A 27777-nucleotide genomic window follows, 5' to 3' on the forward strand; every position below is an offset into this window, starting at 1 on the left:
GAGAGTTCGGCGGAGGAGAGTTCAAGTGTGACAGCTGACGTGATTCGATGTGTCTGCTATCGTTTATTGATCAGTTTCTGAAAAACAGCCAGGAGTTAGTTTGGCCGTGCGTTCATGGAAATATCTAACAAATATGATGAGAGATTTAGGGGTAGCTTCCCCAGGAGACGGAATAAACGGCAACCCATCTCGACATTCATCGCGACAAGGTTCGAATGATCGGTTGTACCCATCACTTTTTCCATCAGACGATGAAGATGACGACCCGTACTATTCAAAAGACAGTGACAGTGCTAGTGGAGCATCTGTTACAAGTGAGGCACGCTCAACTCCCCCACCTGTCAGTCGCAGACGACACCTTTACCCTCAGAATGAGTTTGTGAATCACCTGAGACCTGAGGAGGTTCGGTGGTTTTATAAACAAACAGGGGAAAAGGAATGGAGACCATTTATTGGATACGACTCTTTGAGAATAGAATGTAGATTTCGTGCTATGCAAAACATACTTGAAGAAGAGAAGACAATGTTTGAAAAAGATATCATTACTGTCAGGGGCGGTCTATATGAAGTTAATGTGGATATGAAAAAATGTACCCCGATTTATTGGTCAGGTATGTATCATCATAATTCATAATACATTATCATATAGATCCATACACGATCATTGTACAAAACAAAGAAGGTTTTTGATAAGTATACATTTTTGCCATTGTTAGTTTCCTTATAAGATGAAAGTTGGGTTTCATAACATATTCAAGAGTAAATTTATGTTATAGAATGGAAATTAAGGTTAAAGAGTCTGAGGAATCACTGCCCTAAATGATGCTCAAGTACATATGAAAGAGAGAGAGCAACATACAACAGCCTCACGCTCTATTACATACATGCTTTACCTGACATACTGTAACCCAAATGGTACTGTAAGCACTAACTCTTTTCTGTACTACATTCTGATTCCTTTTTGTTTTAAAATTCACTTTGAGATATGTCAAAATCCACTAGTAAAAGATTATTTATTGGTTACTACACCATTTTAAAGATATGTCATGTTAATACTTTGTATTAAGACTTCTAATGAAATACAGAGTTAGAAAATGTATTGGTATGAAAATGCTTTGATCTTATTAAGCTAATTAGGTGATTATATAGACCAGGTGAGATTAATGACTTAAAGGTCAACATCAATACAAATAAATAAACAGAAATTGATTTCACTTTTTGCAGATTTTTTTCAAAAAAGAAAAATAGTTTAATTGAAACATAAAGTGTTTCCAGGTTTCTTATGCTTGTAAAGAAGCTCTACACAGCTAATGTTTTTTATCTGACATAAACGATTGTCAAAAATAAATCTTAGATCAGGTACATGTAGGACAATAAATGTGCAAATAAATATGTATCATCAATTAAAATTCAGTGTTTGCCAATTGTCATCCTAATCCAACATCTGTTATTGTCACTTATTTTCATATGGGTAATGCTTAATGTTCCTCTATAGCTAGGTATATAGCTACTTGGTAAAGCTTAGTACATGAGTTATCTCTATAAACAGTGATTAAATAAGGTAAATACCAATACACTCCCAGTGTAAATGCAAGAAGATAACAAGACACAAGATGTCACACAATGATACAAACACTCGTGCATGAGGTATGCAATATATGATAGCATCTAGTGGAGTTATATCAGGTGTGACTGTTCAGGGTCATCTTTGGATGATCTGTTGAAATCATAGTTAAAAGTAGATCTAGCTAGGCTACAAATGTGACTTATATAGATAAAAAAATCATGAGATTATGATTCTTCATTGATTATTATATACAGTAGAGGGCTATATGATCCCTTTGTAAATGGAGTTTGGATGGTACAATGTATGTATATACACACACTTATATAGGATGATAATAATAGTTTATAGAAGAGTGAATTTCATGGTGTTGGGGTCAAGGTTATTGTTACTATTTTCATAAAATCCTTGGTGATGGTCTAGTGGCTTCATTCATGAGGGATTTCAATCAAACTTGTGATGATCCATCATATCAAAGGAAAGTTTGAGTTGCAGGTTTGTTATGTTCTGAAGGTCAAGTTCATGGCAGCTTTATTTTTTGAGGGATTTTCATCAAACTTCAAATATCAATGAAAGACCATAATTTGATAGGTATGAGTTGCAAGGTTGTAGAGTTAAAGGTGAAGGTATCTGTTACTTTTTTTTAGAAAATAATTTGTCAGCACCCAGGTACTTTATTCTTGGAGGGATTTTGATCAAGCTTCACTTTTCCATAAAGTACTACCAGTATAATAAATAGCAGACAAGTTTTAGTTAGTTTTGTAGTGTCAGGGTCACCGTAACTATTTTATGAAATATCCTTATCAGCAGGCTGGTGGAGTCATTCCTAAAAGGGTTTGGATAAAACTTCTGATGATTTGCTGTCTTTTTTTTGTAGTTAAGTCAAGGTGGAAGTACTAGGGTATTGGTATCATTTGCAATGCCTTGTTATTGTTTAAAACTGTCAATTATAGATAACCAGAAAAAATATCTAAAAGGAAAGTGTTGAAATTGCAAGACGTATGTAGACATTTACCAGAAATGCCTTTCCAAAGTTTCTTTATCATTTATTGAACATGAACATCAGAAAAGATTCTAGGTCTACACACTTTGTTTTATCCATTCTACCGAAAAGTTTTTAAATGAATAAAACCTATTTATACTTGTAAAAGTCTTGAATGGGTGATTTTTCAGTTAACTAAGCTGTCTTGTCTTCATTGGAATGGTTTAAGTATTAAAATTTCATTATATGTTTCATGTAAATTCCATTGTTCTATTCATTTTTGAGACAATAAAGAGAATATTAATAGTGGTATTGTATTGAAAATGGTAATGAAAAAGGAAAATGAGATAAATTGTGGAAACATGTTATCATTTACATGTACAAATTACCACGGTGTCTTATGATAGAGTGGAATAAACTGTTCCCAGTTGGCATCTATTGACTATAATCTAACATTCATTATAACCTAGATATTGATTGCAACTGCTAAAAAAGAAGAGACATTAATAATAGGACTTTATGTTAGACAAAGATTAAAAAAATAATGATGATAAAATGTTATTATGAATTCATACATATTTTGAAGATCAAAAGACTAAACTGTCCATTATATAATATTCATTTATCAATGTTAAATGTTACTGGTTATATCAATCTAAGGTGTGACTGGGTATATCAGTGTAAGGTGTGACTGGGTACATCAACCTAAGGTGTGACTGGGTATATCAGTGTAAAGTGTGACTGGATACATCAGTGTAAGATGTGACTGGGCAAATCAATGTAAGATGTGACTTGGTATATCAGTGTAAGGTGTGACTGGGTATATCAACCTAAGGTGTGACTGGGTATGTCAGTGTAAGGTGTGGCTGGATACTTCAGTGTAAAGTGTGACTGGGTATATCAGTGTAAGCTGTGACTGGGAATATCAGTGTAAGGTGTGACTGGGTATATCAACCTAAGGTGTGACTGGGTATATCAGTGTAAGGTGTGACTGGGTATATCAGTGTAAGATGTGACTGGGTACATCAGTGTAAGATATGACTGGGTATATCAGTGTTAGGTGTGACTGGATACATCAGTGTAAGATGTGACTGGGTAAATCAATGTAAGATGTGACTTGGTATATCAGTGTAAAGTGTGACTGGGTATATCAACCTAAGGTGTGACTGGGTATATCAGTGTTAGGTGTGACTGGATACATCAGTGTAAAGTGTGACTGGGTATATCAGTGTAAGATGTGACTGGGTAATCAGTATAAGGTGTGACTGGGTATATCAACCTAAGGTGTGACTGGGTATATCAGTGTAAGGTGTGACTGGGTATATCAGTGTAAGGTGTGACTGGGTACATCAGTGTAAGATGTGACTGGGTACATCAGTGTAAGATATGACTGGCTATATCAGCGTAAGGTGTGACTGGGTATATCAGTGTAAGGTGTGACTTGGTATATCAGTGTAAGATGTGACTGGGTATATCAGTGTTAGGTTTGACTGGTTACATCAGTGTAAAGTGTGACTTTATTAAGTTAATATAACGGCTTACCTGCCCTTAGTACTATGTACATGTTTACATATAACGTCACAATGCAAAAGCGAGCCCCATTTTTAGTACTTCAGGGGTGAAAATTGTCAGAAAATTTGTCCTGATGAAGCCTCACCCTAGAGGCGAAACTAGTCGACCATAATAAATTACCCACTAATTGGTAACGCTTGGGTATGTTGTGATTGAATTCTACCTTTATTAATTTTAATATTTTACTTCATCGCCCTGCATACCTCTTGGTATCCATACCCAATGCGAAGTACCCCACTGATCAACCCTCAAACTTGGAACTGACGTTGGCTCTATTTTTTAGTTGTTATTTTAAACAAGATTTGTTTTAATGTAAGTGTCAGGGTATGAATCATAACGGGAACTTTTTTATACATGATATCATCAGAATATATGTAGTGTTATCTCAGTGGTCACAGGGAAGTATTGACTAAATATTATCCATTGTTAAAGGAGAAACAATTCCAATCTATTACTGATGTGTGTGTAATCTATCAACACGTGTAGTAAACTGATGTTTAGATAATGTGGGAGTGATTGAACGGACATTAAAAATTAGGCTGTTTTATAGATAGTCTCATTTCCTACTGTTATTAATTGAAATGATCATTAGTGACTTTACTAGAGTAACTATTCATTCATCAGAATATATGTAGTGTTATCTCAGTGGTCACAGGGAAGTATTGACTAAATATACCCATTGTCAAAGGAGAAACAATTCCAATCTGTTACTGATGTGTGTGTAATCTATCAACACGTGTAGTAAACTGACGTCTAGATAATGTAGGAGTGATTGAACAGACATTAAAAATTAGGCTGTTTTATAGATTTAGTTCCAAAAACTTCATTTCCTACTGTTGTTAATTTAAATGATCGTTATTGACTTTACTAGAGTAACAATTAATTCATCAGAATATATGTAGTGTTATCTCGGTGGTCACAGGGAAGTGTTGTCTAAATATGTGATGTGTGTGTAATCTATCAACATGTATAAATAGGTAAAAGCACTCTTCAATATCTTCTGATTAACCAAAAGGCTTTTGCTGAGGTGAAAGCTGACTTGCTTAAAAGGGAAATGTCCATGAGTCATTCAAGGTCAGAGAGGACAAATTTGTTAAAATACTTAACGTTATGTAATGCTTTCTTCTGATGGATTAAAAAATACCTATAGAGATTCATAATTATAAGAAATTTGTAAAGTTGTTGCTTGTAGCCTCAAAATGTTGAGTTTTTGTTTTGAAAGCCTCATGAAGAAAATCAATAGCAATCTTCCAGGATAGGATAAAGTGAAGGGAAACAATATTTAGACTGGAATGTTTAAAATGATGTGAGAAAAATAGGTAAATGATGCAGCATATTCTCACTCTGAGTGTTTTTTTTTTTTTTAGTAAATGAATTATCATTGTTTTCATTGCTCTGCCTTATTTCAAGTCATTAAGATTGAATATTACCAATAGGAGTAATTAAAACTGCTAATGAGTAATTTTCTTTGAATCCTTTGTGCTGGACATTTCCTCTTTTGCAAATACCGTAACCTCATATATAAAAAAAAAATACTCTGAACTGAACTAAAAGAAACATTTGACCAATGTACATCTCTTGGTTTGGAGCTTATAATGTTTGATTGATGAAAAGCCATTGGCTTAATTTCCCATAGAAATTATTTCAGCCCAAATCAAAAGCATCTAAGAAGATATGAAAAAATCAAGATCATTAAACGCCAACAACCATTAGTTTGATATCTGCGACCATGTTAGTTTGTTTGAAGGGGTTGGGATTAGCTGTTGGTCAGTTTAGACAGGTACTGTACACTAGCTCCACTGCATGCTGTAAAATGAATACTGAAAAATATGCTTAAGTTTTTAATATATCAAATTTGCTCTATTATCTTCTTCAGTCCAAGGCTATGCAGTGATTATTGTAGAAGGAGATGACAGCTTCAAAATATTAGCATATGGAAATGAGATTTTACAATGCTGTCCTGACAAATGTTAAACCATTTCCCATGTGTATTGATCCTGTAAGCAGTTTGTGTTTACTATTCCATATTTCAGATTTAGCTGGAAGGAAAAAATGTGTTTACTTGCATATTCGTTTCAGAGAAACAAGGATTTGATCTTGATTTGTTACAGTTGAATGAGCTACATGTATTCTAGAAAAGATAAGTCGCTCTGGGGTGTTGGTCATCAGTCTGCATTCCTTGGAGGAATATCTTTTTTCTATTATCATTTAGTCATGGATTCAAGACTGAACATCAGCAGTTTAAAACACAATTTGTGTAATGAGGAATAAACATGAAACTTGTTCATAAACATAATGGATTTAAATTTCCTTGAAAGATCCTAAATCAACGCTGCATCATTAGTTCTGATGATTTATTGATTGTTCCTCACATTTCACTCGCCCTGTGTTAAGCTACAGATGACCTGAGCTGATATAGATTTTCTCTTCAATTTAATTTCTAATGTTAAATACAAGGCTGTGTGATGTTGACGTTGATTTATCCTGAGGTGTTTTTTGGTCTGGTGTTAATGCTCTGTAACTCAAATTCATAACCTGTCCATCATTTGAATAGTAAAATTGTATTATAACATTGCAGTAAGCATACACATACAATGTTTTAAAATACATAATATGATTTGGCTTGAAAGAAAGTATTAAAAGAATAAATGTAATAATTTGTCATTGTCTAGTTTATATAGAAATAACTGAACTTTTTCAAAATATCATTCATACAACTAATTTATATGACAAAGCTATAACCAAAAGAAAAGGGAACAATGGGACAAAATTACGATGCTAATGCACATCAGCAGCCATGCTCGAGTCGAGTGTGGCAAGTTTTAAAACATTTAATAATCACTAGTACTGATCAAATATTAAAACATAATTTTAATATTACGTATACATTTGGCCATAAATCAGGTACTATCAATTCTAGTATGAAAATTTCTTTTAAAAACTTATGTTTCCTTTGGTGAAAAAAACCTTGTTGTACTCCTTAAAGTATCTGCTTTTGTGTTTGGTGCCGTATTGCGCTGGAATACCCTGTACTCTAACAAAACACAAGTTTGCTTTGCCACCTAAAGCAGCATTTGGGTACATATGTATTACTGGTAAATTGTACACATGGTCATACAGACATTTGAACAGTGGGCAACCAGTAAAACATCCTCTGTTGACTGGCAAGCTCAAACAAGCAAGACTGCAATGGGTATATGATCAAAAGACATGGAGTATTAGGCTTTGGTGAAGAGTCCACTGGTCTGAGGATTGCAGCATTTCACTTATTTCCACAGCAGCACCCATGTTTGGAGACAAAGAAATACAGCATACCATCAGAATCACATTCACAGCATTTGGTGGTTGTGGTGTTACTGTTTGGGGATGCTTTTCTCTAAACTGTAAGATTCACTTTCATATCCTTGATGGAGCTGTGAATGGGCAGAAGCACTATGATTAGATCCTTTAAACTATAGTTGTTCTGTATTTTGTTTTCCATAATATGGCGGATTGGCTTATCCTGATGGATGACAATGCCAAACCACACAAAGCAAGCCTGGTGCAAGACTGTCTTCAAAAAGAACTGATATAGTTCTCCAATGGCCTGCAATGTCACTAGACTTGAACCTAATTAAACATGTGTGGGAAAATGAGTAACAGAGGTTTCCTCAGAACAAGCTTTGGCAACTAGTCAGTGGTAGGAGACGACAGGCTTGTACCAAAAGTGTGGGGGCTATACCTGATATTGTCTTTTTCGTACCCAGTAGAACTCATTGATCGGTCAATCTACATCATCAAGTAAAATGTTGTGATGATTAGATGATACATCTTTTAATAACAAACATTTAAGCTATTTTGTAGACTTTGGAAATGCCTTTATGATAGAGCATTTCTGGTTTTGTAAATTCTTATCCTATTGCCCGAGTATATTGTCATCAAATATATTCAGTTGAGTTGTCTTTGAATATTTTTTCTTCAATAGAGCAATCAAAAACAAGCCCAGTCTCAGATATGGGAGGTCCTTAGCTAATGCCCTAGTGAATATACCATGATGTCCATTCTTTGTTAGGTTCAGCACACTGGCTTTGTTTTAATACAGACAAAAACCAGTACACACACATGAAAGGAAGAAAGAAGCAGTGTTTTACTAGATTATGTGTCTTGAATTCGTTGATTGGTGTACAAAAATATCTGTTTTCATTTATTCAAGGAATGTTTCCCATTCAAACTAAGTATACTTTGTAGAAAATATGTTAATTTGGAATTATATGATTTGACTTTTGCAAATATAGTTATACTAGAAGATTAATTTTGTGTGTAATGCTATGAGTATTTTTATTATATGCGGTAGATTTGTTCTTGTGTTACCAGAGGATGAGGCAGAAATGAGGCGCGGCTTGTGGTTCTATGACGATTATTGGCAGCCACTGGATGATGAGTCTGCTCTGGAGATAGAATCTGTACACATTTCAAAGTACATGGGACATAAACTAGATCAACCTCCACAATCTAAAGGCAAGAAACAAGGTAAGCTTACATCATAATCAGCTGTTGTTGCAAATCTGTTTTTATCCTCACCTAATGATCTAGGACTGGAAGACATCATTTGCAAGACATGTATCATGAATCTGTTGTGTATTGTGCAATTCATTTTTGTTTATTTTACTTAGTGTTTTATCTTTGAGTATCCACTGGAGATTAGAATAGCACACTTCAGCGTATTTAGGACAGGGGACAATGTATTGCGTTTGGCATATCTTAGAACTTTTATTAAGACTTCAGAATGGGACAATACCTGATCACTTTGAAAGGAATAGAGTAATTTGTGGACATTACTGTAGAAAAATCTTCCCCTTTCAAACTGTGACACTGGTATCCACTCTTATGGTAGGGATATACAATCTTTTTTAAAAATTTTAACATCAAGTCAACATGAAGTCCTGCATTTATCATTTTGTCACCTGACATGCAGCTTGCAACATTGGCTTCTTTCTATCGGTCATCAGTCACTAATGGCTTTGATATCTGAGCTTAGGATTTTGGCCAATAACTTGAGTTCCTCAGGGCCAATCAATCTCAAGCTTCATTAAATACTTCCTTACAGATCATTTAAGTGATTGCTTATAATACTGCTTAGTCAAGCCTACCATTACCATAGCAAAAATTGATTTCCTTATGATGAAAGTTGTTCCCTTGGGCAAATGAAAATCAAACTTAATGCCTGGTAATATAAGTGCTTCCTAAATGAAAGTGCTTGCTTTAAATTGCTTCTCATGTCAAGAAGGTCCATGAATAAAGTTACTGTTACCATCAATAAAAAAACCTTTTAATTAGTTCCCCGCATCGAGATACGGTGCCCTATAGTAATCAGCTTGTCCGTCTATTTGTCTGTCTGTCTATCTGTCCGTCTGTCCATTTTTCTGTGAAGTATCTCAAATTCTGTTGGGCCAATAGCACTCATACTTTATGCCAAGCCTCCTTGGAGTGTGTGCTTGCTTGGGGTATATAGTTTTTCATCTCCCATGGTTAAAGGTTAAGGTCACTGTTGCTATAGATCAGTTTCCATGTGAAAACTATAGTTTGCTTTGGCTAATCTAACTCAAACTTCATACAGTACTTCTTTACCGAAAGTGTTTGCTTTGGATTGCTCTACAGTTTTGAAGGTCAAAGGTCAAGGTTTGTTACTATAGATAGAAAAATCAGTTTCCTTGCAATAACTCAAGTTTGCTTTGACCGATAAAACTCATCCTCATACAATGCTTTCTTAAAAAAATGACTTACTTTGGATTTCTTTTCAGGTCCCAGTGTCAATGGTCCGGATTACTGTTACATTTAGAAAAAATTAGTTTCTGTGATATGACTTGGGTTCCCTTTGGCCAGTAAACTAAAACTTAATACAATGCTTTCTTACTGAAAGTGCTTGCTAGGGGTTACTTTTCAGATCCAGAAGTCAAAGGTTGAGGTTACTGTTGCTATAATGGAAAATCCATTGAGTGGAATAAGTTTGCTGATGCAATGATTCTAAACCAAAAGTGCTTGTTTGAAACAGATTTTCATTCAGGTCCAAAAGTCAAAGGTCACTGTAACTATAAGTTACAATCAGTTTCTGTATGATAATTTGAGTTTGCATTTCCCAATCTAAATCAAACTTCACACAAGGCTTCCTTACCTAAAGCATTGTTGAATGTGTTTGTTAGTTTGGTTTTTTTTTGTTTTTGAAACAGACTTTCTTGATTTTGTGGCAGGGTGTACTTAAGGTCTTGCTGGTAATCTGTCAGTCTGGGATGTGTGTGTCTAAGGGTGGGTAGGGGGGAGATTTCCAGCCACATAGCAGGGCCCTTGCTGACCTGTCAGTGTTCTACTTCCTGTAGAAGAACTTCAGTACACCTTGGTTAACAAATTATTTGGACTTTATAAAGACATTTTAAGCCAGAAAGTCAACAATTAAGATCACTTTTACTATATAAAAAGAAAATTGATGTCAGCATAGAAAAACCACATATAAATTCAAAAATCATACAGTGCTTCCTTACCAAGTGATTACTAGGGATTTTATGAACTATGTTTGAAGATCAATATAACTGTATGCTGTCTTGTATCTTGTCAGTTTTAAGTATTTTATTTCCATAACATCTAAAGGCGATACTTTGATTATAAGAAATACCTCAAGATATTCTGGTATCAATGTATTACTAGCTCTATAAGATTTGAATTTAGATATGAAATTTAATGTGGCTTTCAGTTGATATTTCTTGTGGTGGATAGTGTAATAGTCTCTTTATAATGTCTTTTGTATCACCCATATTATTTTTCAGTCATTCAGCGAAAGAATTTTCAAGAATTCTATGTAGATTGGAATGCTGTAGATGAGGTCTATCTTTTCAGTGAGTCAGCTTCATCTAAAATTTTCAGATCTGTGAGCAACAAGATTGGAATTCCAAAAGGTTTGTATATTTTTTTTATAAAGGGGAGAAAGAAGGGGGGATCTGTTGATATTAAAAATGGAAATGTAGCCTCACCCTTTTAGAAACCATGTGTTTGCTGTTGGTCTTAACAGATAAAAGAGAGACTTCTGTAGTGTTAAAAGATACATATGATCAGTCTGAAACATGCGTTTTGATGCAATATAGATATCAAGTTGTTGTTGATGAAATTTCAGTTTACAAATTCTTTCAATTATCTGTTGTCCTCAGATTGTACTAAAGTTAATATATCAAATTGATTAACAATTATACGTTTTACTAGGAGGTAAGCGTCTGCGACGTGGCTACCGTTACGAGGCGGTGATGGACGATAAACCACCAGACATCTCACATTTGCTGTTTGTTATTCATGGTATTGGGCAGAAAATGGAGACAGGCAATATAATAAGTCGCTGTCGTGAGTAAGTGGAAATATTTATAATCTAATCACAAACTGTTGATTGACATTTTTTTGGTCCTTATCCACAAAAGGCTGTGTGGCCATATGTTGTACTTTTATTGTGTAAGAAGTAGAGGTCTCTGGATTAATTATATATAGGGTATGGATTTCTCTGGAGTAATCATGAGAGTACAAGTGGTAGTCTTGAGTGTTGTTGGTAGAATTCATAAAGATGAAATTACCTACTACCCTTACCAAGGTCTTCCTGTTAGTTAAGATTATTGATCAGTTGTAATGGAGGCACAGATACTGTATACCGTTGGTAATATTTCTATAATAGAAAGAGAAATTTTATGTATGTATTATTAACTGGCAGTACAAAGTCCAAGTAGTATGTCCTGTGAGGCAGTATAAGCCTGTACTTTTGAGATTTGTAATACTTGTATATGATACCATCTTCTTGTACATGGTTATATAGATTAAACATAACTAAAGTACGTACAAGTCAAGTGGTGCCGTGATCTATTACAAATCAATAAGTGATTAACAGTGCAGGTATTCTGTAAGTATTTCACAAAAGGTAGAAATACTTTGCACCTGTATTTAATTTTGTGAATTGAGTATTCAGTTTGTTAGTTATGCAGGATGACCAGCTCTTATTATCAGGTATTGATTTTTAGGTCATAAATTTGCGTTAGAAAATTACGTCATTTTCGCACAAATTTTTATGACATTTCTCTTACAAACAAATGACACAACAATCAAAACCTGCTCACAAGGGCAGATAGCTCTGTATTAAGGAAAACTGGAATACAATCACACATGAAAGAGAGTCTTCTGACAAGGACACAAATACAAGGTTTCAAAATCTGAATGTTGATTAAAAAGTGTAATTTGTACAATCACTCGATACTTTTAAGGATATTTCCAAATTAAAAAAAAATAGTTGCATGGTATCTTTTCTTTCAGTCTTAGAAATCAAGTGAAGTTATTGAAACAGAAGCTGTTTCCAAACTTTGATGAATTAAATCAGCGAGCTGAATTTTTACCTGTGGAATGGAGAACAAGGCTAAAGCTTGATGGAGGTACTTAATGATATTGTTACCTGGTACTGTATGTAAAAATGACTCCCTCTTGAAGCTCTAATAAATTGCAACTCATCTAATTAATTGACATAAATAATACACTTAATTCCCTCTAAAAACACGAAATCTGTAGCTTTCTTCAGTTACTGAACATAAACTGTAACTCCATTTAGTTATCTAGATCAACACAAACAGTGACTCCATTAAGCTTCATAACAGTGACTCCCTCTGGTTACATAAATAGTGACTCTGTGGCAACATAAACAGTGACACCCTCTGGTTACATAAATAGTGACTCTGTGGCAACACAAACAGTGACTCCCTGTGGTTACATAAATAGTGACTCTGTGGCAACATAAACAGTGACACCCTCTGGTTACATAAATAGTGACTCTGTGGCAACACAAACAGTCACTCCATTAGGCTTCATAAACAGTGACTCACTATGGCTACATAAACAGTGACTGGTTACAGAAATGAGACTCTCTATGGTTACATAATAAGTGACTCCCTCTGATTAAACAGTTACTCTTTTTATGTACTTACCATGACTAAACAATGACTCCCTTTTAGTTATTCCAGCATAAACTCCGAAAGCTCTCCATAATCAGTGACTGCTTGCAGTTACTCTAACAGTGAATCAATGTAGATGTAGTTGTTCAATATACATTGGACATAGGAAAGTGACTCTCTAGTTACTCTTCATAAATAGTGATTCCCTCTAGTTGATCATGGATCCTAGTTACTCCCCATTTAATGGGCCTCCTTATAACCACTTAACATAAAATGAGACTCCTGAAGCTGGAAGTAACTGTTTATGAAGAGTCACCCTTAAGGTTACATTGACTCACTAGTTATGGTACATTGAATCTCTGTAGTTAGCAGTAACACCCTCTAGTCAGTGTATATATAAGTATTGACATAACGTATCGGTAATATCTTTTCTCTAATTAACTCACATCAAAGCTGACTCACTATATAATGGATCAGTGTATTTCCATTAAAAATGACTGAGATTTTAAGCAGAATATCCTTCTGAATTTGATGCTGTGATTTGAATATGAATGATGATTAAATACACTGTGTATAGACACTTTGTGAGGTATTTTATCTACAGTTTGAATAGAACAAACAAACCATGATAGATCTATACACAATTTTTTAATGGTTTTTCCTTTTTTCTGCCATATGAATAGAACAAACAAACCATGATAGATCTGTTAACAATTTTTCATTGGTTTTCCCTTTGGATTGGTGATTGATGTATTGGGAATTTCACTATGAACAATGTATAGAAGAAAACGTATACAATATCCTCAGCCAGAATGCTAGATCCCGATGTAATTATATTAATCATTATATTACTTTTCTGTTGAACAGAGCAGTAAAATAACAGTTGAACATATAAAAAATATTAGAGGACAAACCAGCAGACTGGTAAATAACCCACAAATTTAGTGACTCTTGGGAATGTTGTAAATGAAACTGAACGTACTTGTATTTAATTAATTTAATAATGTTGTTGTATATTTCAGACACTGTAGATTCTATTACTCCACACAAGCTGCGAGGTATCAGGACTGTTCTAAACAGTAGTGCCATGGATATTCTCTACTACACTAGTCCTCTATATAGGTCTGAGGTAATTACCTCTACTGATATGTAGTAAAACTCTTCTTATATTTAAATGATAATGTCACTAAAGATATCTTGTTGACAACTGTATTCTTTGTACAGCAAATTGATGATCACATACTGTTCAGATCATCATTTTGGAGGGCCCTTTTTCTTGCAATTTTTTAGGGGGAATTCAAATTGTGAAAAATAGGTATATGAAAACAAAATTATTACAGAAAACCATGTTTTGTGTGCTAATTTCTGTTGAAAATTTTTTATTTTTGTTTCAAGCATCTGGGTTAAAATTTAAAATTTAAATAATGAAAGGATGGCAATCTTTACAGTTTAGGAATTAACTCATTATTTTCTGATGTAACGATGACTGTAACATGACAATATCACTGGTGTTTCAGATAAAGCTCTAATCTTATGTTTCAACAGATAACACACAGTTTACAGAACGAGCTCAACAGGCTTTATGAGATGTTTTGTAGAAGAAATCCATACTTCCTCGCTAATGGAGGAAAAGTGTCTATCATTGCTCATTCCTTAGGTAAGACAAGAAAGAGATGACAATGACTTACCATTTACATTTGAATGGAAGTTCAAATGATGTTAAGAATATTGAACTGCTGGGATGTTTGGTATAGTTCCAGATACATAGACACATGTTTAACCATAAAGACAGCCATATCTTTTGGGTCTGGGGTCCTATTTCTATCATAGTTACCAGTTACAATAGGCAACTAATGTCAGTCAAAAGTCATTCACACAATTCTGTTTTAAATTAAAATGTTTTTCTCAGATTCCTGTGAGAGTAGGTCTGACAGACAGCTTGCATTTGTAAATAATATATTGTTAATAGAATACACCTGCAGTGTGGGTTGATAGTTTAATTTGGGGAAGATCCACTGGAAGTCAATTTTGTGTGAGGAAGATCCAGTGGAATTCAATTTATGATTGCTAATCACAATTAATATCAATAATTTGTCTCCTTTAGATCAAAAGATAAGCAGCATTGTTGTTTGAATGAATTGTGATTAACAATGTCATGTGTTGAACAGGTTCTGTGATAACATATGACATCATTACTGGTTGGAACCCCATACAGATGTATGACCAGTTTGTTACTTCTGTGATCGTGAGTATGAAGCATTCTTTAATGTAGCATTAATTGTTACTATATTAAAGGCCTGCCATGTAAATTGTATCTCTCAACTCTAATGGAAAAAGGAAATGGTAACTCCAGGTATCTAGCACTGGCCTGTATATTACAACTGCTACATAATATCTGAAAAGTAATGATGCTATCCAAGGATCATATTGTATTGTATTGAAAAGAAATGAATATTTTTACAAGAGAAAAACATTAAAAATCCCATTTACAGTTTAATCAGGCAGAACACAAGTCACAAAAAAACTAAAAATAATGAAATGATGACATATTTGTATTTTCAATAAAAATGATGAAGGAAACATTCTTTAATAATGTTGTCAATATTTACGGAGTGATCAAGTGAATTGTAATTACAAAATTTCTAATGATGGAATGTGATATATTTGACTAATTACCACAGAAAACTGAGGAACAAACCGCCAGCTCATCATCGGAGATACGAGATGAACTCAAAGAAGCAAAAAGAAGGTAAATGTCCATTTTGTACTTTGATGTGAATGTATATCATTGTCTACAAATCTGGCATGATAACCAGAATAACTTAAGCTTCCTATCAAGTGTGTCAGTATAACAGGAAGGATGTTTAATTTCCCTCAGGTCTCTCATTATGACAGGGAAGATGTAAAGTTCCTGTAAGATCTGCCATTACAACATGGATAATATTGACTTGCTGTCAAGTCTGTCAATGTAATAGGAAGGGCATAAAGATCCTTTGTGGTCTGTCATTATAACAGGGAGAACCTGAACTTCTTATTTGGTTGTTTGTTATCAAAGGAAGGATGTTAACTTCATGACAGTTTTGTTCTTAAATGTGTTGTACAATCTGAACTTCATGTTAGATTTGTCATTTCAGTCATTTTCAACTCAAGAGTAAATTTTCAGATTAAGAACTTGTGATTTCTTTATGCTTTCCCATTATAACACACTTACAACGTAATTAAAACTTGACCTTAAAGTCTACAAAATATTTTTTTCAGAGTCAATGACCTGGAATCACTGCTAATGACAGTCCATGAGAAACAAAAGACTGAGACAACTCTAAACTTCCAGGTATCATCATAAAAAGTTAGAAAGTGTAGATACGAAAACTTAATGTTGCTTATAACTTTATAGAACTCATATCATTTTGGGGTATTTGTTTATATTTCTTTTTTATTTTCTACGGTGACTAACCAATGACCAAATACTGTGTTTCATCATGAAAATTAGTACACAATACAGCAGTGAAGAGCATAGAGTAGGCTAATGTCCCGTTTATTGGACAACTGTCTAATATCAGTTGATTCTTGTCTTGCCTGGTACGAGAAGTTGCTGAAGAAAGACTGGTATTACTGGGACAGCGGTGATGGCAGCATCACCAACATTTAACTGTAAAGTGTTGTGTTGGATTCATTGCTGAAAAAGTATGTGTCCAACTTAACCCAAACTTGGTAGATATGGTTTACTTCTCTTAGGTGTTTTTGTCCATGAAACAAGGAGTATGCCCATAATGAAATATTGTGTATTATAAGGTGATTCCAGTCTCAGGGGATGTAATCCAGTCAACTTCACCTTGATATAAGGAGGTGTCATACTGGTTAATCATGACTCAGACTTACTTAAAACAACATGGTGACACATACTTGTCTGACTCAAACACATACCTGTTACGTTCTGCAGCTACAATTTATTGTAAAATGTGAAAGGGTTGATAAACAGTAATTATCAATACAGATTATTAATCATGGCTTCAGTTGTGTTCATTTTTTTTATATTATGTTGTTTTTTGTTTGTATTATTTTTAAAATACAATATCAGTTGGAGTTTTCTCCCTTGATAGTTGTGGTTTAATTGTCCATAGCGAGAACTAGTAAAATGAAAGAAATTTGATGGTCCACTCGATCACGATATATGTTAAGTTCACACTAGCTAGATTATTTAGTGGACACTTCATTGCATCCATCATTTACGAATTAGATTCCAGATGTTACTGTCAAGCATCTCTGAAAATAAGGGATCTCTGGCAAGTTGGATGTTTTGGAAATTTTTGTGCTTAGCTCTGTTTCTAAAAACATAGAAGTGCAATTCCAGTGATTTTTTTCCTCCTTCCTTGGAGTCATATTTTAAGAGTGAAAATGTCAAATTTCCAGAACTATTATTATATCTTTCTCATTCCTAAATTTATATAAAAGATTGTGCATCCTCTGAATGGGTTTTGTGGGGATATTTTAGAACAGACCATTTCTGTGCTTATAATGCAATTTTTTTTTGTAGTTGGAAAACTTGTTCTGCCTGGGATCACCATTAGCGGTCTTCCTGGCTCTCAGAGGAGTTCGGCCAAAAGGGAAAGGTACATTGGATCACATTCTTCCTAGCTCAGCCTGTAAACGCCTCTACAACATTTACCATCCTTACGACCCTGTGGTGAGTTTTAACTGTAAACATGTACACACCTCTACAACATTTACCGTCCTTACGACCCTGTGGTGAGTTTTAACTGTAAACATGTACACACCTCTACTACAGTTATCTTCAATACAACACTATGGTCAGTTTTACTAGTAAACATGTAACCTTTCTACAACATTTAGCATTCATACGATCCTGTTATTCGTGTTAAAATGTAAGCATTGATCGGTACAACTTTAACCTTTTGTAGTCACCCCTACAAATTCCTTTAGCAGTGGTTGTTTCCTTTTACATACCCAGGGAAACATATTTGTGGTGAATATTAATTTGGGCTCTGTCTGTCCATGAGTCCATGCATCTATGGGACAATGCGTCTGTGCATGTGTCCATCCTCTGGGTTTTTGGGCTATAACTTCAAAACTAAACCATTCAACTTCACAAAACTTTCTCTATGTATTAGGTTAGTGCCCAAGTTGTGTCTTTTGCTATTTTTATAGGATTTCTTTTAAAAAAATTTTTTCGGTCACCATGGAAACAAAGTAAAAAAAACACCAAACTAGTGTTAAATTTCCTTTCTGGACTACATCTTTGTAACCATTCCACTCAACTTCACAAAACTTTCTGTATATTTTAAGTTAGTGCCCTACTTGTGCCTTTTGCTATTTATGACATTTCATCATTTATATTTTTTGTATTGTTAAGGAAACAGATTACCCTCATCACAAATTTTAGTTTTTCTTGACCAATGCTGTGAAACTGTTCAAGATAATTGCTCAAAACTTTTTTACACTTATTAAACTAGTAGTATCTTTTGCTATGGGGAAGTTCTCTATTTAAATTCTTTTTCTGTTACCATGGAAACAGATAGGTCAAATTGCAAAATTCAGTTTTTAAGACTGGTTCTCTTAAACCATTCAAGGTAATTACAGTGTACTCAAATCTTTGTACAGGCATCAAGCTAGTACTCTAGTAGAAGTTCTCCATTTCAATACATTTTAGGGAACAATTAAAAATAACAAATTAAAATCAAACTTGTTGTAATATTAACATATATATATATATATGTATATATATATGATTGTGTGTCTTTCTATTTAACAGTAGGGCACTGGGGATAATGTCATGATTTGCGTTATCTTGTATGTCCTTACATCTAAGACTGTATAGATAAAGAATATTGACCTTCGATGCAGCTGATATATGATTCCAATAAATCATTGAATATGTATACTTAACAGGCATACAGACTAGAACCTCTAATTCTGAAGCACTACTCCACCATTGCACCGCTGTGTATCCACAAACATGATGCAGGAAATAAGCAGCCTTATTGTCAGATGAAGACAGAAGCATATGCTGCCTTCCAGGGTTCAAGTGAGAGACTGAGTGAGCGGAGTGACCACTCAGACAGAGATTATGTCGATGGCACAGAGATGGCATCTAATAGCAGTCGGGACAATTCTCCTTCTCGCAACCAAGGTTTAACTTCATTCTGTGGGTACTTTGGTGTTGTCTCCCCTTTCTGGTAACTTCTTGCATACTGTCATGTTCATCACCCAGGTTTAGGCCTACATACTAAACATATGACTACAAGCTTTAAAATATAATGCTTGGTAAAAATTACCCAAGAAAGTGGTCATTCTGTGAAATTATTAAATATGGTACACTTGTTGTTGTTGGAAGATTGACAGATATAAAATCGTAATGTGATGTTCATGATATGCATGGTTAGTTTCCAGCTGTCATTTAGTATGTTTTAATGTTTATCATCATGCCATGTGTACATGTATGAAATCTTATTAATGTGGAGATTGAAGTTTTCAGAAATAACAAAGTTAAATATGTAATAACAGATGCGTTGGATACACTTTCCTCCTCATCTAAATTTTTTTTAGATTCCGTGTATCTGTAAACTGCTCGGTATATGTAGTGGTCACCTAGTCTGGACTTAAGTTTACATCACAAAAAACCCAACAATGCACATATACCTCAGCGGAAAGGGTATAAGATGTGTTTTTAATTTAAATCATGAAGTAGTTGAAGCTGTTATTTTATAAATATATCTATATAACACGAGTAGAAAAAAAAAGAATATGAAAACATTTTATAATATGTTGTATTTTAAATCACATCATGGAACTATTTCATGCAGATATTACTACATGCATTTTTTTGTTCAGAAGAAATATAATCTATCATAAAGACGTATGAAGTACATTTCACTTTTTAAAATTATAGGAAAACAATAAATGAATTGAAAAATAAATTATCTAAATAAAAAGAATTATGAAAACTTTAATTTGAATCAACACTGACTAGTGTATAGTTTGCTTCTTATGATAAATTCTGTTGGTAAACTTTGTTTGTAAGCAAGTTTGTGGACAAGAAAAGGATCCAGAGTGAGAAAGATATATTTGACTTGAAAATGAAAATGTTAAGATCTTCGATTTTGATGCATATAATTGTTATATACAGTTGAAATTGGAGACGAAATGATAAGCATAGCTCCTAGCTACTGGGGTTTGAATTTAACATAAAGCTTGAATTCTTCTTCTTTGTGGTTTTCATCTCCACCAATACTGCTGATTCTGGTGAGGCTATAGTAACCCTCTAGTCTCTAGCCAGCCACACTACGGCAAGATTAAAGAGAAATTCCCATGAACCAAGGCTAGAAAGATGACCATGAGTACTCTTAACTTCAACAACTTCTAGTATCAGTAAGACTTACCAGTATAAAAAATACATCTTGTATTTGAGAACTAATAATGTGCAGTGTTCAAACAAACTATAAACTGATGAGATGTTACCTGTCACCTATGTTTAAGGTACTGTAAAAGAATAAAAAGAACTCAACAGTTAATTGGATAATTGATCAGGTTTCCTCAGCGAGTTATAATAACTAATCCTTGAGTTGTCATCAGCGAGTTATAATAACTAATCCTTGAGTTGTTATCAGCGAGTTATAATAACTAATCCTTGAGTTGTCATCAGCGAGTTATAATAACTAATCCTTGAGTTGTCATCAGCGAGTTATAATAACTAATCCTTGAGTTGTCATTAGTGAGTTATAATAACTGATCCTTGAGTTGTCTTTAACAAGTAATAATAACTGATCTTTGAGTTGTCATTAGCGAGTTATAATAACTAATCCTTGAGTTGTCATTAGTGAGTTATAATAGCTAATCCTTGAGTTGTCATTAGCGAGTTATAATAACTGATCCTTGAGTTGTCATTAACAAGTTATAATAACTGATCCTTGAGTTGTCATTAGCGAGTTATAATAGCTAATCCTTGAGTTGTCATTAGCGAGTTATAATAACTGATTCTTGAGTTGTCATTAACAAGTTATAATAACTGATCCTTGAGTTGTCATTAGCGAGTTATAATAACTAATCCTTGAGTTGTCATTAGTGAGTTATAATAGCTAATCCTTGAGTTGTCATTAGCGAGTTATGATAACTGATCCTTGAGTTGTCATTAACAAGTTATAATAACTGATCCTTGAGTTGTCGTTAACAAGTTATAATAGCTGATCCTTGAGTTGTCATTAGTGAGTTATAATAACTGATCCTTGAGTTGTCATTAACAAGTTATAATAACTGATCCTTGAGTTGTCATTAGCGAGTTATAATAGCTAATCCTTGAGTTGTCATTAGCGAGTTATAATAACTGATCCTTGAGTTGTCATTAACAAGTTATAATAACTGATCCTTGAGTTGTCATTAGTGAGTTATAATAACTGATCCTTGAGTTGTCATTAGTGAGTTATAATAACTGATCCTTGAGTTGTCATTAGTGAGTTATAATAACTGATCCTTGAGTTGTCTTTAACAAGTTATGATAACTGATCCTTGAGTTGTCATTAACAAGTTATAATAACTGATCCTTGAGTTGTCATTAGTGAGTTATAATAACTGATCCTTGAGTTGTCATTAACAAGTTATAATAACTGATCCTTGAGTTGTCTTTAACAAGTTATGATAACTGATCCTTGAGTTGTCATTAAAAAGTTATAATAGCTGATCCTTGAGTTGTCATTAACAAGTTATAATAACTGATCCTTGAGTTGTATTTAACAAGTTATGATAACTGATCCTTGAGTTGTCTTTAACAAGTTATGATAGCTAATCCTTGAGTTGTCATTAACAAGTTATAATAACTGATCCTTGAGTTGTCATTGGTGAGTTATAATAACTGATCCTTGAGTTGTCTTTAACAAGTTATGATAACTGATCCTTGAGTTGTCTTTAACATGTTATAATAGCTAATCCTTGAGTTGTCATTAACAAGTTATAATAACTGATCCTTGAGTTGTCGTTAGTGAGTTATAATAACTGATCATTGATGTTGAAATCTCAATCATCCCCATGAACAGAAGAAAATATTGAACAGATTTATGAGAATTCACTACTTTAAACCTTTAGTTCCCCATCACTGAAGGTTGTATGCCATTCATTATTGGTATACCTCTTCCTTTATTCCTTTCTTTCAATACACATCTTTCACAGCATTTCTGAGTGAATTTTATTTAATTTTGACTTTCCTTTCTGATTTTTGATTGACCGTGATTTCATTTATCCTTTAGATATTTATGTAGTGTTGCTATGTATGGTTTATATATGTAGTGTTTGTCACAAGCATGTTCTCGACATTTTCCTTGTTATATATAGTGCATTTAGTAACAATTTATACTGCAAATCAACTGCTAACATTAGTGTATAGTTAATCATGTTCATATGGAATTTAATTTGCCTATATTAGCAGTCAGGTAAGATGAGACAAAACTAGATAATCAAAATCTCAGAATACATCTGTTATGTTTGTAGACACTACCTAGTAATATGAATTGACAGTCAGATACAATGTGAAATACCTTTTAATCTGGACAACTGTAAAATGTACGCCCTGAAAAATCAAACATGTAAACATGACTGTACCTACAAAAGACACCTGCCTTTCACATATAGGCATAATACCAGGCATCAAGGGTTATTTCCTCTCCCCAACAGTCACATATACATACTTAGACACACAAACCTTGTGTTATTTCAGTGAGTGGTATCTTCACAAAGAAGAGTGAAGTCAACCTTGCTGCAGAACTGAAGAGCATCAAGAGGTTGGAGAAGGATGCTGCTGCAATAGAAAAGTCTCTCAAGTCAGATAGAATGGAAGAAGACATAGACCAAACAGGTATAACATGATGTTACATTTTTATTAGCTCACCTAGTGTCACATGTGGCAGAGTCTGTCTTCCAGCATCTGGCGTCTGGTGTCAAGTGTCCATTTTCCATCAACTTTTTTTGAGTAAAAATCGCTACTTGTCATGTACAACAGATTTTGCCCAAATAAGGTCTGAAGAATTCTTGGATGAAGGAGAATCAAGCTTGTATACATGTTAGGTCTTTGGCCCTCTAGGATGGAAGGGGCAAGGCCCAACCAGGGAAATGGAGTAAATACTTTTAAATGCTACTCTTCCTATAGGGGTAAATGGATATTACCCAAATTTGATCTCAAGCATTTTTGGGTGAAAGGGTAAATTCTTTGAAATCCTACTCCTCCTATAGGAATGATAGGATTTTGCCCAAATTTCGTTTGAAGTATGCATAAATGGTGGATCCTGGCCCCGTAGGGCAGGAAGGTTGGGCCCCAATTGGGGAAATGTAAGAGCTTGAATATCCTAATTCCTTATAAGGATATTGTTCAAGTTTGGTCTGAAACAATTTTTATGAATAGTGAATCAGACTTCTGTTAAACAACAGGACTGCCCAATAAGGAAATTATTTCTGAAATTATTTGTCATATTTGAAATTCTTTGTTAAATGACTGAATAGTTGAATTGGTCAGGTAAGTGATGCAGGCTCCTTGGGTCTCTTGTTTATATGTTTTGAGTGTTATAATTACTGGTAGCTGTTACTGGTAGCTGAAATACCAAGAGTTGGGGTTAAATCCGGGTCTATGCCCTCACCATATCAGTTTAAGTCTGAACATTAAAAATTCCAAAAGTGATTGCTTTTACCCAACCAATAACTTTTATTAATATGTAACAGTAACTGTTTGGTATGTCAAAACCTTAATAGAGTTAAGGCTGTGATTTGGCACTGAATCTATTACAGATTTGGAGTACCGTATTGATTTCCAGCTGAGAGAAGGTGGATTTGTTAGTAGTTATCTTTCTTTGCTGACCTCTCACACATCCTACTGGAAGGACAGTGATGTAGCGTACTTTCTGTTGACTCATCTTCATCCTGCTCTGGAGAGGTCCTGACAGATGATCAAGGGCAATTACTGAGACATAGACTCATCTTCATCCCATGCATGAGGAAACAGAGGACTAAAGACAATGTGCTTACCATAATGAGTCATAGATGCATCTTCATCCTGCCCTGGAGATGTCCTGACAGAGGACCTAGGAGCCCTAAAGAAGTCCTGATAGAGGACCTTGGGGCCCTGGAGAAGTCCTGAAAGAGGGCCTAGGGGCCCTGGAGAAGTCCTTAAAGAGGGCTTAGGAGACCTGGAGATGTCCTGACACAAGAATGAGGGGTCATGGAGAAGTCCTGACAGAGGACTTAGGGGCCCCTGAAGAAGTCCTTAAAGAGGGCTTAGGGGCCTTGGAGAAGTCCTGATAGAGGACCTAGGGGCCCTGGAGAAGTCCTGACAGAGGACCTAGGGGCCCTGGAGAAGTCCTGACAGAGGACCTAGGGCCCTGGAGAAGTCCTGACAGAGGACTGAGGGGTTGTGGAGAAGTCCTAAAAGAGAACCTAGGGGCCCTAAAGAAGTCCTGACAGAGGACTGAGGTGGGGCCCTGAAGAAGTCCTGACAGAGGACCAAGGGGCCATGGAGGAGTCCTGACAGAGGACCTACGACAGTAAGCTTACTGAGACATTATAAGTGTTCTTATATTTGAGAGATCACATGATGTGGAGAAACTCTTCAAAGACAAGAACAGGGTGTCCTGGATATCCATTGCTGTAGAAAGACAATGTCTGTATTGTGTAATTATCTCATACAGATATTTGTATAGAACAGTCTGAGATTTGTTTAAGAAAATTTACAAATCTTTACATTTCTGGAGATTTTCATAGCACTGTGATGATTTGATGTTTTTGAATATTTCTTTTTGTTCTTCTCATTTGCTTATTTTGCTCAATTTGAGAAAAACACCTCATTCCAGTTGCAATATCATTGTGATTAGTATCTTTGTTTTTGAAGAGGCCTATAACCTATGATATGTTCCGGGCAGTTTGTGCAAGTCTTTATGTGTGTAACCATAATAAATGACATCTTCTCTAACTTGTAGTTACAAATGTATGTAGATTACTTTACTAGGACATGTATCAAACATCAGGAAAGGAGATTCCATTTTTCTGCTGCAGGCCATCTATTTATTTGGTTTACCTCTCTATACATTTAACATATCTCCAGAGATTTGACAGCAGCATACAATTTTGATTAAAAAAATTGTCATGAAAGTATGGACTGGAGATTGATATGTATTTCACATTAATTGGGGGAGTTAAAAATTGAGGAAAAATTTCTCTTTGTTTGGTATATACCATTAAATTGTACATGATTGTATTTGTAAAGTTTCATTTAACTTTATTATATTTCTGTGGGGAAGGCTATGATTCTATAGGGAGTGCTCATTCCTAGTATATATTTGTATGGAGGGCTTATGTGAACAGGGTTAATGGTAGTATATATCACTAGTGAGCGCTAATGTTAGTATATATCTCTAAGGAGGTCTTATGTAAGTATATATCTATAGGGAGGGCTAATGTTAGTATATATCTATAGGGAGGGCTAATGTTAGTATATATCTATAGGGAGGGCTAATGTTAGTATATATCTATAGGGAGGGCTAATGTAAGTATATATCTATAGGGAGGGCTAATGTTAGTATATATCTATAGGGAGGGCTAATGTTAGTATATATCTATAGGGAGGGCTAATGTAAGTATATATCTATAGGGAGGGCTAATGTTAGTATATATCTATAGGGAGGGCTAATGTTAGTATATATCTATAGGGAGGGCTAATGTTAGTATATATCTATAGGGAGGGCTAATGTTAGTATATATCTATAGGGAGGGCTAATGTAAGTATATATCTATAGGGAGGGCTAATGTTAGTATATATCTATAGGGAGGGCTAATGTTAGTATATATCTATAGGGAGGGCTAATGTTAGTATATATCTATAGGGAGGGCTAATGTTAGTATATATCTATAGGGAGGGCTAATGTTAGTATATATCTCTAAGGAGGGCTAATGTTAGTATATATCTACAGGGAGGGCTAATGTAAGTATATATCTATAGGGAGGGCTAATGGTAGTATATATCTACAGGGAGGGCTAATGTAAGTATATATCTGTAGGGAGGGCTAATGTTAGTATATATCTATAGGGAGGGCTAATGTTAGTACATATCTATAGGGAGGGCTAATGTTAGTATATATCTATAGGGAGGGCTAATGTCAGTATATATCTATAGGGAGGGCTAATGTAAGTATATATCTATAGGGAGGGCTAATGTCAGTATATATCTATAGGGAGGGCTAATGTCAGTATATATCTATAGGGCGGGCTAATGTCAGTATATATCTATAGGGAGGGCTAATGATAGTATATATCTACAGGGAGGGCAAATGTTAGTATATATCTATAGGGAGGGCTAATATTAGTATATATCTATAGGGAGGGCTAATGTTAGTATATATCTACAGGAAGGGTTAATGTTAGTATATATCTCTAAGGAGGGCTAATGTTAGTATATATCTACAGGGAGGGCTAATGATAGTATATATCTACAGGGAGGGTTAATGTTAGTATATATCTATAGGGAGGGCTAATGTCAGTATATATCTATAGGGAGGGATAGTGTTAGTATATATCTACAGGGAGGGCTAATGTTAGTATATATCTATAGGGAGGGTTAATGTTAGTATATATCTACAGGGAGGGCTAATGTCAGTATATATCTATAGGGAGGGATAGTGTTAGTATATATATACAGGGAGGGTTAATGTTAGTATATATCTATAGGGAGGGTTAATGTTAGTATATATCTACAGGGAGGGTTAATGTTAGTATATATCTACAGGGAGGGTTAATGTTAGTATATATCTACAGGGAGGGCTAATGCTAGTATATATCTACAGGGAGTGCTTATTTTCTCCATGGTTCACTAAGTATAAAATATGTATAACTAATGTTGTGCTGAATGGATAGACTTGTGAAGTAAGACAATACATCAGTGCCTCAATGTTATAGAACCATCCTGTGATTTTTACCCATATGCTGTACCATTTGTGGTGCTTTATTTTCTTACAGATATATTTTGTTGAATTGTTACATGTTTTGTGGCAATGAGATTAGTATATTGGATATATCTATGTAACTTGGTGTAACTAACTGTCAAAGTGTTGCATCAGTGTTGGAGGAATCACTTGTTTTATACTTTGCTTTTGCTTTTTAAAACATCATTTTTGTTAGGACAAAGTTCTTTTAACACAACCAGTAGATGGTTAGAGTGTGATGTTTCTATGACTGCAAGGTCATCTTCATCAGACAAATGACCAGTGTGGTGTGCACTAGCACTGATATACATAGTATAGAAGATAGTAAGGAATGGACCAATTTTCACACTGGTTTCGACATTTCCCTAGCAGCCTAGTTGTGATATAAAAACTTGTTCTTTACATCATTATCAAACCCTCACCAGGAAGTCTCTTTTGAACATTGGTGGGTGATTGTAATTCGTGGAATTGTTGTGTTTTAAAAGTTACTTTACATGCTTTGAAGATAATGTTCCCTTCCTGTAATAATGACTTAAAGTAAAATGCTGAAATTCCAAGGTTTGTTTTGGTAGTGAAAATGGTTTATTGTTATGGTGCTTAAATATATGTATATCAATAGTGTGTGTGATCTGTGTAGATAACTTGTGAGATCTACAATATATCAGTTGTGTGTGTGATCTGTGTAAATAACTTGTGAGATCTACAATATATCAGTTGTGTATGTGATCTGTGTAGATAACTTGTGAGATCTAC

At 34.5% G+C, this 27777-nt stretch overlaps 1 protein-coding gene across 1 annotated transcript; it reads left to right on the forward strand.

The window, feature by feature from the left end:
* Nucleotides 1-133: 133 nt before the first annotated feature.
* Nucleotides 134-24137, forward strand: LOC132562267 (phospholipase DDHD1-like). Its single transcript, XM_060227007.1, has 14 exons — nt 134-611; nt 8472-8627; nt 10916-11044; nt 11346-11484; nt 12432-12547; nt 14083-14189; nt 14606-14717; nt 15229-15305; nt 15742-15809; nt 16319-16391; nt 17595-17744; nt 18968-19223; nt 22782-22919; nt 23843-24137. Exons 1-14 carry the CDS (start codon nt 134-136, stop codon nt 23992-23994), a joined length of 2151 nt encoding a protein of 716 aa, XP_060082990.1. The 3' UTR covers nt 23995-24137.
* Nucleotides 24138-27777: the final 3640 nt, after the last annotated feature.

Source organism: Ylistrum balloti, unplaced genomic scaffold (genome assembly GCF_031769215.1).
Source record: "Ylistrum balloti isolate Yb309-2 unplaced genomic scaffold, AGI_CSIRO_Ybal_v1 Utg371384, whole genome shotgun sequence".
Classification (NCBI taxonomy): domain Eukaryota; kingdom Metazoa; phylum Mollusca; class Bivalvia; order Pectinida; family Pectinidae; genus Ylistrum; species Ylistrum balloti.

What these genes read in the sequence shown, in the direction of transcription:
- LOC132562267 (XM_060227007.1), top strand. Translation starts at nt 134, where the DNA reads ATGATGAGAGATTTAGGGGTAGCTTCCCCAGGAGACGGAATAAACGGC. An exon ending in ATCTAAAGGCAAGAAACAAG is followed by an intron (nt 8,628 to 10,915) that starts GTAAGCTTACAT and finishes ATTATTTTTCAG; the next exon opens with TCATTCAGCGAAAGAATTTT. An exon ending in CTCAAAGAAGCAAAAAGAAG is followed by an intron (nt 15,810 to 16,318) that starts GTAAATGTCCAT and finishes TATTTTTTTCAG; the next exon opens with AGTCAATGACCTGGAATCAC.